This window comes from Orycteropus afer, unplaced genomic scaffold (genome assembly GCF_000298275.1).
Source record: "Orycteropus afer afer isolate SDZICR_OR568_19922 unplaced genomic scaffold, OryAfe1.0 scaffold00018, whole genome shotgun sequence".
NCBI lineage: Eukaryota > Metazoa > Chordata > Mammalia > Tubulidentata > Orycteropodidae > Orycteropus > Orycteropus afer.
This window is the reverse complement of record NW_006921605.1, coordinates 19,373,547-19,386,362: the sequence shown is the minus strand read 5'-3', so window position 1 is coordinate 19,386,362 and position 12,816 is coordinate 19,373,547. Positions and strand designations below refer to the sequence as shown.

Here is a 12,816-nt window from a genome sequence, read left to right as displayed (position 1 = left end):
TATGAGTCCAAATCGACTCGATGGCAGTGAGTTTGGTTTTTTTGTTTTGTTTTGTTTTTAAGGTATGCTAACTGCTGAAACAAATTGACATGAGACTTCAATGATTTACCGCAGCAAGCAGTATTTCTCACTCACATAAAATCCGTATGGTTTGGAGGCAGTCTCCTTACAGTCTTTCAGAAACCCAGGTTAATGGAGGCTCTGCCATTTTGAACACACAGCTTCCACAGGGTACCTATTTGATGACATCAGCTGGAAGATGGAGAAAGACAGAATAGAGGGGCACCAAATTTTATGGGCCATATCTGAAGTGATAAATACCATTTCTCCCACATTCCATGAGCTAGAACTCAGTCACATGACTCCACTTTAATATAAGATATATAATTCTGCCAAGGTAGCTACTCCCCAGCAACTCTAGACTATGAAAGGGGAACACAAATCATTTGCAGACAGCTAGCCATTCCTATCCCATAATCTCATTTGGTCTTTCTAAATAATTCTTCACGTTCACTTTTAAAATATCCATTCCATAGCAGCATACATTTTGAGCCATATGTATATAATGTAGATCGACAGGTGGGCTTTAGATTATAAGTAGTTTCTTGTCAGCTGGCTGTAACTGTACCACTACCACATCTGGGCATCACATGAAAGAATATCAAAACACTTAAATGATGTTTTTCTGAAACACTAAAGTGTACACTATCAAGTTAGTCATCACAAAAGTTAATTAAGTCTTTATGGCATCACATTGATGTCTGTATCTAGGAAAACATTCATGCTAGAAATATTTGAGTCCATTTGTTAGCATGTTTCAGTACTACAAATAGAAACGGGGTAAGACTAGTTATCTCCTTAGAATGCTAAGTGAAAAATCTACTAGAGAAACAAACACAGTGCCATTGAATATTTTGTGTAAAACAAGTCATTCAACTTCTAAACTGTTAAGTAGAAGGAGTGGCTCTTGCATTAGAAAGGAGGTTTTCCTCTAAAGACTTGATAGCTTTGAACCCTTGAGGTACAGGATCATCATCGGAGGGTAACTCCTTACTGCCTTGTGATTCATAGTTGTCCAAAAATAACACTTGTCTCCAATGACCTGGATAAAGGGGCTTCTGATGCCTGAAAATGAGAACGGTAGCATCCTATTATGGATGTTACCTTCTCTGCCTTTCCTCAAGCAATTATGTCCAGCAGAGGTCAGAGGAGAAGAATCCTTAACCCTGGCCTGTGATGGATTATCTCCATATCTAAAATCAAATATACCTTGAATGTAAGATTTAATATCCTTCTGAAAACCTCCGATCTGCATGATAAATTTATATACTTCCCATTAGATTAACATTTAGTTTATCTCTTAGGGACCAGTTAGCTCTATTCTCATTCCCCCTTTCTACCTGAAGTTACACTACCCAGCTTTTGTACATAGACTGGCAATGAAAGGCATGCAGCCAGAGTAATTTCTCCTTGATCCATGGATTTCCCTTCTGGGTGCAAAGATAGTGGGATAGGTTGGGTGTGGGGGGTTAAAGATTCAAGTTAGGAGTAGGATATGTCATTTTACCACATCCTGTTTGAACATACTCTGATCTTCCTATATGTTTAAATTCATTTATGGTTAGTGTTAATTCCTTTAGTGTAGTACTGTGGAGGAGACAAAAGAAATACACATTTCACTTAATTCTCATCACAGCCCTGTGTGAAAAGTATTAGTATTCCTGCCTTACAGAGAGGTGAAATAGCTTGTCTAAGGTTATAAAGCTTCTAAGTGGCAGAACTAGGATTAGAACATAGGTCTGTTTAACATTATTTCAGAGATGAAGAGAGCACTGTGATTGCAGCAGGGAAATCTGCAGGGTGACTTTGAACCACAGGCTTCTCTCATTCTGCATGAGCTATCTTATTATATAAGCAGTGTGGAAACAATTCTTCTGCTCCCACCTCATCCCCACCTCCCACCCCTCGCCATGGTCTTTATGACCACACCTGAACCCACATTATAGTTGATTTCAATTACCATCATCTTTAATTATAGAGGGAAAACATACTTGTTCAGTCATGCTTAAAATCATCTCACACCAACTAGGGCTCTCTTTCTTTCTTAGCTACTCTCTCCCAAAATGCCAATCAAAAAATGTCAAAATTAACAGTTGCTGATATTAATTATTTTGAGTTCAGAGTTTGTTCTATGCAAATTAACATATTGTTCTTTACATTGGTGGACTTTTCATACATGTGCGCTCAGAAATGAAAACCAAGTTGCTAATCTTGTCAGAGTGATGGTGGAGGTAGGTTTTAGTAGAATTAGCTCAAGCTCCAAGCTCACTGCCATGGAGTCGGATCCAACTCACACCCCTACTTGGGTTTCCCACGCGGTATCACTATGGAAATAGATTGCCCAGCTTTCCTTCCGAGGAGTGGCTGGTGGGTTTCAACCAGCCTTCTGGTTAGTAGTCAAATGCCTTAGGCACTATGCCACCAGAGCTCCTAGGTTTCAGAAAATCTGGGTTCTCATCCCAGCTCCTTTACTTCCTAACTATGTAAGCTTGGATCTGTCCCTTAGCGTTTCTAAGTTTCAGTCAATTCTCTACCATAAGATTAGGAATAATCTTTACTGTTGTGCTTATTTAGTATAGGTTTTTGTGAGGCTCTACTGTCATCAAGTTGATTTCGACTCTTAGCGACTCTTAGCAAGGAACAAATGATGGAGAGTCTTTGAATACCATGCTACAGAGTTTAGATTATGAATCAGAGGAAATGTAAAGCCATTGAAGAATTTTGAGCAGAATTTTGATCAGGCTACTGCAGGGTAGATTATTGGTGTTTTGAAGGGGAAAAAAAACTAACAGAAAAAAAAGATCAAAGGCTAATTTGTCAATTAAAAGGCAACTAACAATCTTCAAGAATGGTGAGGATAGGAGTCCAAATGAATAAGGTTTAGGAGTAAGCAAATGAAAAAGAAAACAGAAACAAATGTAGACCAGTACTGTCTGACATACTCAGACTACAGATGAGCCAGTGCTACCATATTTTATCAGATTAGAAGGGTACAAACGGAAGTGCTAGCATTTAATGGAAATTGCTATTAGCCTTGATGTCCTAAACAGAGTAAGCTTTCAGAATCCACTGAACCGATCAGAACTGTGCTTTATGAATAATGCAGTATGTGTGTATCTAAGAAGAAAAATGAATTACATTTGTCACCTTTATCTTGTCTTTGACCTACATTGCTTGCTATTTTTCCTCCATGCCTGATCAACAACAACAAAAGCACACACTATCATCTCTAGCTAGCTGAAATGTGTAGTAGAGAAATGCAAATGTCTTACCAAAATTTTCTCAGTCATGGTAGTAAAATGAAAGTACTAGGGCAAAAGCCCTAATTTTCTAACTGAAAATTCATTTCCTTGTCAGCCTTGAGCTTTTGACCTTACTCCTAGTAGACATAGACTCTCATTAAAGTCCTAAAGCATGGGTAGTGGATCAGAGGCCTATCTTCAGGAGTTCCAGTCGCTATTGTGCAGCTGTGGATGAGTCAATAGAAGCAATAAGTCTTACACCAGGGAGGCTGCAATAATTTCATGTTAATAAATGGATAGGATTTTGAATCCTTGAGAACAAGGCACTTTATAAATGCTTCTCATTATCTTATAACTTGCCTATACCTTGTTAAAACAGCCTACCAACTAAATTGAGCTTTCAAGGGATGAATAGAAATTTAGTGGCAATTTTCAGATTTTGTGAGCATTAAACAACACTTAGCTTAGACCTTCAAATGGCACTGATGATTTCATGCAGGCTACACTTGTCTGAAACATTTTCCCAATTAAATAAGTTCCTTTCCGTTATAAGTCATCTTATCCATTTAAATCTGTCCACTAAAATTCAGGAATTTTATGAAGCCAAAGGATAGACTATGGTAGAATGTCTTTTTTAAATCTTATTGGAATGAAATCTCTCTGAGATGATTCTTGTATAAGATGGGAGTTATCCTGTCCCCTGTTCTCCAGGTTCTTCAAATAAAAATCAAATAAGAGATAAAGAACATGTTTGTCTTTCAGACTTCAGTGTGAGGTATCTTCAAGGGTTGAACCCGTCAGGGTAACCAGTGTTTAATGTGAGAGGAAATTGTCCTATAGATTGGGCCTCCTTTCAAGGAAGCACCACCAACAAAAATTCACTTGCTTCTTTTTCCTTGTGGTTGATTGATTCATTAGACTTGAAACTGAAATGATGGTTTCACTTCCTTCTTCCATAACACTTCAAGTGAAAGGGATAGAAGAGTTGTGTCACCGGTGGCATAAAGAATTCTTCCACCCACTCACCTAGTGATGGATAGATAGTTGTAAGCATCCACAGTTCTTAGGGGCCATAGCAAACATGGAAGTCACATCCCAAAGGTGATCCAATGTCCTTTCTTTAAATCCCAATCTTTTCTTGCTTTCAAAAACTTGTATTGAGCATTTTTATATGCACTACACTGAAGGCACTATAAATCAAAACCAAACTCAATGCCATCAAGTTGGATCCAACTCATAGTGACCCCTCCTTGGGTTTCTGAGATGGTACCTCTACAGAAGTAGATTGCCCAGTCTTCCTTCCGAGGAGTGGTTGATGGGTTTGAACCACCAGCCTTCTGGTTAGCAGTCAGATGCCTTAGGCACCATACCACCAGAGTTCCCGTAGGCACTATAGGGGATGTAATTCAATATTTCTGTCATAAATATAGATAGAAATACACAGACACACACCCCTATATATAAACGCATATCACACATACACACACACACACACATATATACGTACATTCATACACATATACATATATTCACAGTTAAAGGAGTTTATCATTAGGATACTTTGAGCTAGAAGAAATAGAAAACTTTAACTCAAATGGCTTAAACAATAAAGACATTTCTTACTTCATATAACAAGAAGTCTAAAGTTAGGGCAGCTTCATATACTTTACAGTCAGGGCTCAGACTCTACTTTCCTGCAGTTCTCTTGGTTTAGCCCTCCTGTTGGCTTTGGTCTCAGGCCAGCTGACCACATGATTACAAGAGCGCCACAGCAGTTCTGTGCATTGTAGGCAGATAAGATAATGTCTAGAAGCAGAAAAAAGGACGTTCTCTTTCATGAACAGATTAGGAATCTGTTAGCAAGGAGATAGAGGGGAATGGATGCCATCAGGAAACTTAACAGTCTGGAGGAGGAGACACTATGTAATAGTGTGGTAAACGTTCTGCTAGGGTATATGCAGTTTAGAATAGTGGCACCAAGGAGAACATACTCATCCCTCCAAGGGTGGGGTTAAAAGGGCAGAGGTCTGTAGATGCTTATCATAGAAGATTTCACTTGGGGAAGAGATGATTAATCCAGTTTGGGACATGTTGACTTTGAGGTATTAGAGGACCTTGGGTGGAGAAATCCAGTAGATGGTTGGGTAGATACTGATCTGAGGCTCAGAAGAGACATCTAGATGGAGAAAAAGATTTAGGAGTTGTCAGGATATAGGTGGTGGTCACGGCTTCAAGGATTGAGAGAGAGGGCAGAACAGGACTAGGAACGAGACCCTGGGGAACACTGACATTTAGAGCATGAGTGAATAAGAGGGGATGACAGAGGCAGAAAACAAAAATGGAAACCTTTTAATGTCATCTATGTGTGGGATGGGTGTAAGCCAACTCAGAGCGCCATCTCGTGATATTCACACGTGTGATTTCTGTAAAGGACTGGTAAAAGCTAGGAATATCGGAATACCCATTATTTACCCAGTAAGAGATTTCTTCCCCAAGAAATTGGTTAAATGAGACAAACTTGGTGGAAGTATTACTGACCTGAACAGTCTTCCTACCCAAAGTAGAAATGATGGCACTGAAATTTCTAAAATGAATCTCTTCTCTTTTTTGTTTGCAGGAGTGGTCACACGTTACTTGCCTTCTGGTTTTCCCGCCAAGATGGAAAACTAAACCGACAGCAGACTATTGAACTGGGGCATCACATACTCAAAGCACACATTTTTAAGGTAATTAGAGAAAATGGATGTTTTTGCCCTCCATCTCTGGCGTACTTTCCTTAACACTATGTATGTGAAGCTACTATTATTGCAGTTTAGTTTCTGCTTTCTGAAATTATTTTGCTGTAGAGTTTGTCCATCTAAAATGTCTGGCTCATTTCTCCCAAGGCCTTTAGAAAGAGAGCCACATTTGCCATCTCCCAATTTAAGGGGTTACTAGGCTCTGGTAGCATAGTACCTAAGGCACTTGACTGCTAACCAGAAGCCTGGTGGTTCAAACCCACCAGCTACTCCTCGGAAGGAAGGTTGGGCAATCTACTTCCGTAGTGATACTGCCTTGGAAACCCAAGGGAGAGGTCGCTATGAGTAGGGTCCAACTCGACGGCACGTAACAACAACAACAGGCTTTCTAGGAAGAGTGTGTGTGTGTGTGTGTGTGTGTGTGTGTGTATGAAACCATTTAGGTAAGAAGCATGTACATATATGTGTGTGTGCTCTGCCATTTCCTGAGGATAGTCGTGTTTGTAAAAGTAGTTGCAAGTTTTCACAGTATCTGAAAAAAAAATCACTGACAGCAATTAACTCTGAATTTTCTTATAATTTTTTTAATAAAAGTTTTAGTATTTCTGGTGCTATGATTTTCAAACTATTTATTTGGAACCAAGCATTTCTTCCTAATTCTTTTCCTGCTTCAGGATTGGGAAATACAGGTATCTTAAACAGTTCTCTGGGTCCCCCAAGTGATACTATTAAAGATAAAACAATGCTCTTCACAAAGAAAGATGGCATTAAGGGCAACTCCCAGAGCCTAGCAAATCCTTCCTGGTTTATAAGCACACAACCAAAGAAACCTGGCCATCAGATGGACATCAGAATCGAAACCTCCACGGTGACAAGTCCCTTATTTGAATTATAATTGCTTTATCTAACAAATCACTATACCAGAAATAACCTTCCCCAATGACCTCACTCAGTGGAAGCAAAATGAGACTGAAATAACAGACTTCGTGTTTCATTCCAGTTTTTAATGGATTGAAAAGTGCACTCTACTTCCACAAACTTTAACATCATTATCTTTCATTTAGATGGGAAAGTAACTTAAGTATTAACTGTCTAGCATCATCATCTGCTGCCTAGGACCAGATACAAAGATGAGAGTGATGCCTGCCTTTGCTGCACCGTAGAGTAAGCACCACAATAACAGAAAAATGATATGAAGCTTTGTGTGCCTTAGTGTAACTTTATCCAGTACATGGAGACCTGCATTTAAACCATACCTCCTGTCATTAGCACAGTTTTATCTTATTTTGAAGCAGACAACTTGCTTGCCTGAGATAAGAGTGGCTCCATGTGTGATTTAGGCCATAAATACTCTAGTGTGTGGCATATGGTGATGACATGACTGCAGGCTGAAGAATGAAGACTTGGACTGTGGTTTTTATGCTGCTGCAATGTACCGGAGCTTTTAAGTGCAGAGTGCTCCCTGGTGATAGGCTTTGGCTTCTCCCAGACAACCAAAATTCTCAGCCCACGTCACCTAAGAGTCATGAAGAGGCAGACAGAATTTATGGCTGTAACCAGATCCATTTAGAACTTCTAATCAGCTGCAACATAAACCCAATTTATATTCCTTTTCAATTAAGTTTAAATTTCCCTTATTTTCTCTTTGTTCATGAAAATTACTTATGATGTCATTAATCACTTTTAAAATATGAGAAGATGGAGGGTCTGTGACTTATGCTGGATTCTCTAGAAAAGCAAAACCAGTGAAGCCTAGAGAAAGAGAGATTTATTTCAAGGAAATTTCTCATGTAGTTATGGAGGCTGCCTAATCTGACCCAAATGAAGCTGGCCTGACTCACGTGGTTGTAGGGGTCAATGAACCCAAAATCGGCAGATCAGATGACAGGCATCTGGCTCACAAGACTACAGGAACTGGTGAATCCCAAGATCTGTGGGTCAAACGGCAGGGTGATGGCTCACATCCTAAGAACCAGAGCTCAGAGGATGACGAGGTGAATGCAGGATTGAGAAAGGAAGAGCATTGCCAAAACATCCATATATGTAGGATGCAGGCCACACCCCCAAGGAAACTTCCCTTTCAACTGATTGGCTGCTTACATCAGATCACAAACTGGGAAATGATTACATAATATCTGCCAAACCACTGAGAATCATGGTCCAGCCAAGTTGACATATAACTATTACAGTCTACCCCTTGTCAACTTGGCATCTGTACACATCTCCCTAAACCATACATAATCTCTAAATAAAAACAATTATAAAGTCATACATGTGCCTAACATGATACAAGTAACATGTATACAACTGGAAATGCACTGGCTCTGTTCACATATTTTATATTAAGTAATGAAATAAGGGAGGGAACAATACAAAGATTTTTGCTATATGTACACACATAACAAAGCAAGGAAAAAATACTGAAAATAATTACATTCCTTGTTTCTGCAACTATTCACATTATCATAGCTGGTATTTAGAACTACCTCCCATTCCTTGGGAGCTCTGGTGGCCTAGTGCCTAAGGCATTTGACTGCTAACCAGAAGGCTGGAGGTTCAAACCCACCAGCCACTCCTCAAAAGGAAGGTTGGGCAATCTACTTCCGTACTGATATTGCCTCGGAAACCCAAGGAGGGGTCACTATGAGTCAGATCTGACTCGACGGCAGTGCATTGCATTTGTTGTTTTTTTTGTACTCATTCCTTATTCCCTTTACCTTCAGCAAGTACCTCAGCTGGTTGTGGTTCTTTGCCTGGTGGGTGACCCAAACCTTCATTCCTGAAGGGTCTGGACCATTAAGTGTCATGTCAGAATTGGATTGCTGTAGTTTTCCATTGACTTTAATCACAGGGTATGGTAGTATAAGAGACATCCTAAGGACTCTGCTGTATTCTAGACATGTTCTTCTTTGCCTCCATTATGTAATATCAATCCAGTTTCCCCTTGGTAATCAGGATCAATCATATCAGCCAATATGGTAACTCCCTTCTTTGCCTGTTGATCTAGAGGCATGAGGAGCCCAAAGTGGCCAGGTGACATTCTTAGCTTCTAGTTCAGTGAACTCAGCATCGTGTTTCCTAGTAGGAGAATTCCTTTCTTTGGAGCTAAGACCTCTAGACCCACAGAGCATAGGGTTGTGGGAATAAGAACCAAAATTTTGCAAGTGGGTCACTACGGGTAATCATGAATGGTGCCGTTCCCATTTCCATTGATTGATTCCTGGACCCATGAATGCTGGCTGTGGGAGAAATAGGACCATATTTTGGATGCTGGTTTGGAACATATACAACCTCCTAGAGAACACTGTCCCAACCCTGTAAGTTATTCTTACCATCTGGCGGTCTCCATTATTATGGCTTTGGACACAAAATTGTGCCATTCTATTGTTCTATCAAGCCAACTGCTTCAAGATAATGAAGAATATGGTAAGACCAGTGAATCCCATGCGCATGGGGCAATTGCCACACTTCGTTTTCTGTGAAGTGAGCTTCTTGGTCTGAAGCAATGCTATTTGGAGACCATGATGGTGGTTAAGGCATTCTGTAAGTTCCCAGATGTGTGTTGGCAGAAGCATTGCATATAAGGAAAGCAAATCCAAATCTAGATTAAGTGCCTATCCTAGTAAGAACAAAATGCTGCCCTTTCCATGATGGAAGAGGTCCAAGTAATCAGCCACTAGGTAGTTGGCGGATCACCTCTAAGAATGGCTCCATACTGGGGACTCAGTGTTGGTCTCTGCTGCTGGCAGATTGGACCACTCAGCAATGACTGTAGCCAAGTCAGCCTTGGTGAGTGGAAGTTTGTGTGGCTGAGCCCTCACATAACCTCCATCCCTGCCACCATGGTTACTTTGTTCATGAGCCCCTTTGGCAACAACAGGAGTAGCTGCAGAAGACTGTTATCCACAGAACACGTCATCCTATTCACTTGACTGTTAAAATCTTCCTCTGCCAAGATCACCTTTGGTGAGCTTTCACATGAGACACAGATATCTAAACATCTTTGGCCCATTTAGAGAGGTCTGTCCATATATCTCCTCCACATACTTCCTTGTCACCTATTTTCCAGTCATGTTCCTTCCAAGTTCTGGACCATCTAGCCAAACCATTGGCCACAGCCCATGAATTATGGTACCTGCATATCCCCCAGAACCATCCATACACCAGGCACAAGTTTTATCTTCTTCAGTCAACTGATTGTAAGGAACTCCCCATGAGGCTACAGGTGCAGACTGGGAGAAGGAAGGTAATGTGACAGGAGTGTGGACTGTGGGCATATGGGCCATTTCCTCATGTAACTAATTTGTGCCTTCAGGTCCTGCTCAAGCCCAATCTCGTGTATACCACTGCCATTTAATAATGGAGTGCTGCTGTGAATGTCTGACTCTGTGGGACAAAAAACACCCAATTAATGATAGGCAGCTCAGGTGACATAGTGACTTGGTGCCCCATGGTTAAGTGTGTTCAGTCTCTGCCTTGGCCCAGTAGCAAGCCAAAAGCTGTTTCTGGAAAAGAAAGTCATTATCTACAGAAAATGGTTGAGCTTTGCTCCAAAATCATAAGGATCTACACTGTGATTCACCCAATAGGGGCCTTCCAGAGAGCATCGCCATCTGCCATTGATACTTTACATGTCAGCAGAATGATATGGCCCAAGTGGCAGAGCAGCTTGTCTGGCAGCCTGAACCTGTCACAGAACCTTCTCTTTTTCTGGGCCCTACTCAAAACTAGCAGCTTTTTAAGTCACTTTATAAATAGGCTAGAGTAGCACACCCAAATGAGGGATATGACTTCTCCATAACACAAAGAGGCCCACCAGGGCATTGTGCCTCCTTTTTATTTGTAGGAGAGGCCATATAATAACTTACCCTTCACTTTAGAAGGAATGTCTCAACATGGCCCACACCACTGGACCCCTAGAAATTTCAGTGAGGTAGAAGGCACCTGAATTTTTGTCAGATTAATTTCCCACCCTCTTGCACACAAATGTCTTGCCAATAAGTCCAGAGTCATTGATACTTCTTCTTTATGAGGTCCAATAAGCATAATGTCATCAATGTAAGGGACCAGTGTGATTTCTTGTGGAAGGGAAAGGTGATCGAATCCCTGTGGACTAAATTACAACATAGGGCTTGAGAGTTGATACACCCATGAGGTAGGACAGTGAAGGTGTATTGCTGGACTTGCCAGCTGAAGGCAACTGCTTCGGTGTTCCTTTGAAACCAGAATCAAGAAATAGGCATTGGCCTAATAAATAGCTGCATACCAAGTACCAGGAGATGTATTAATTTGCTCAGGCAATGAAACCACCTCTGAAATAACAGCCGCAATTAGAGTCACCACCTGGTTAAGTTTAATGATAATCTATTGTCATTCTCCAAGATCCATGAAAAGTGCACCCCTCCATTCTTCAGGTCCTTGATGGTGGCAGTAATATCTGCATTCCCTCTAGGAAGATAGTATTGCTTTTGGTTTACTATTTTCCTAGGTAAGGGTACTTCTAATGGTTTCTACTTAGATTTTCTTACCATACTAGCCCTTGCTACACACACCAGGGATCCAATGTGGGGGTTCATACTCAGTGACTGAGTATGTCTACTTCAATTATGCAATCTGGTAATGGGGCAATCACTACAGGATGGGTTTGGGGACTCACTGGACCCATAGTGAGATGGACCTGAGCTAAGACTCCATTAATAACCTGACCTCCATATGCCCCTAATCTGACTGGTGGGTCACAGTGATCTTTTGGGTCTCTTAGAATTAGTATCAGTTCAGAGCCAGTGTCCAGTAATCCCTGAAAGTCTGAGTATTTCCTTTTCCCCATTGAACAATCACTCTTGTAAAAGGCCATAGATCCCTTTGGGGAGAGCTGGGAAAAAGATTAGCAGTGTAAATTTTGACAGTATAGTAAGGTTCTTCCTCAAAGGGACCTTGCCTCAAAGGGTTGTGGGTCTGTAAACTGGCTCACATCTTGGAATTCATTGAGGGGCCATGATTATTCTAGTGATTCAAATTATTGCTGTTCACTTGACCTAGAATTCTTCTGCTTCTGCAGATCGAGTATTTAAGAGATTTTCCATCTGTTTCACTCCTAGGGATACATGACTAAGGAGCCAGCCAATGCCATAAATCCATACAAGTCAGACTATTCTGATTACTGCTTTGACTCTGCTGCTTACAGTAACCATATCCTCCATTGTAGTTAGATGTCTTAATTTAATTAGGACAGTTCCCACTGTTAAATCTGACAACATAAAATAGTAATCACAGCAATCAGTCTTCAAGGATGCTGGGGCTCCCTTCATAAATTTATTCTTCACTGTTGTGGTAAAAGGTATATCCTTTGGGCACTCCATGGGTTAGTTTTTGGGTCCAACCTGATAAATCCACTTTAACATGCCAATTTCCCTAAACCTTTGAACACTTTGTTCTGCAGCATTTGAAGGCATATCTGACATTTCAACTTGATTTAATGTAGGCTACTACTTAATCTATGCTTCAGTGAACAAATTAAATAAACTATAAGATCCTTTCCTAAATTTTCGAGCTGGAATATTGAAAGAAGAATACATGCTTAGTGGGCTAGCCCATATCAATAAACTCAAACTGATCCAAGTTTATGTTCCTTACACTGTTATCCTATACCTTTAATAGCATTTCCCACACATATTCCCCAGGTTTATCTTTGTATATATTAGAAAAATCAAGCAGTTCTTTGGGACCATAGCATGTATCCTCCTGGATCATGCTTTGTACTTCACCTCTTGGGGCTC

The 12,816-nt window shown here is 40.6% G+C and overlaps 1 protein-coding gene across 1 annotated transcript in view; it reads left to right on the top strand.

The window, feature by feature from the left end:
* The window catches only part of TANC2 (tetratricopeptide repeat, ankyrin repeat and coiled-coil containing 2), a 413,117-nt gene that overhangs the window by 344,572 nt on the left and 55,729 nt on the right, over positions 1 to 12,816 (top strand). Inside the window, exon 13 of the mRNA XM_042783546.1 lies at positions 5,920 to 6,028. Coding sequence (XP_042639480.1) covers positions 5,920 to 6,028 — 109 coding nt within the window. The remainder of the gene's footprint in view (positions 1 to 5,919; positions 6,029 to 12,816) is intronic.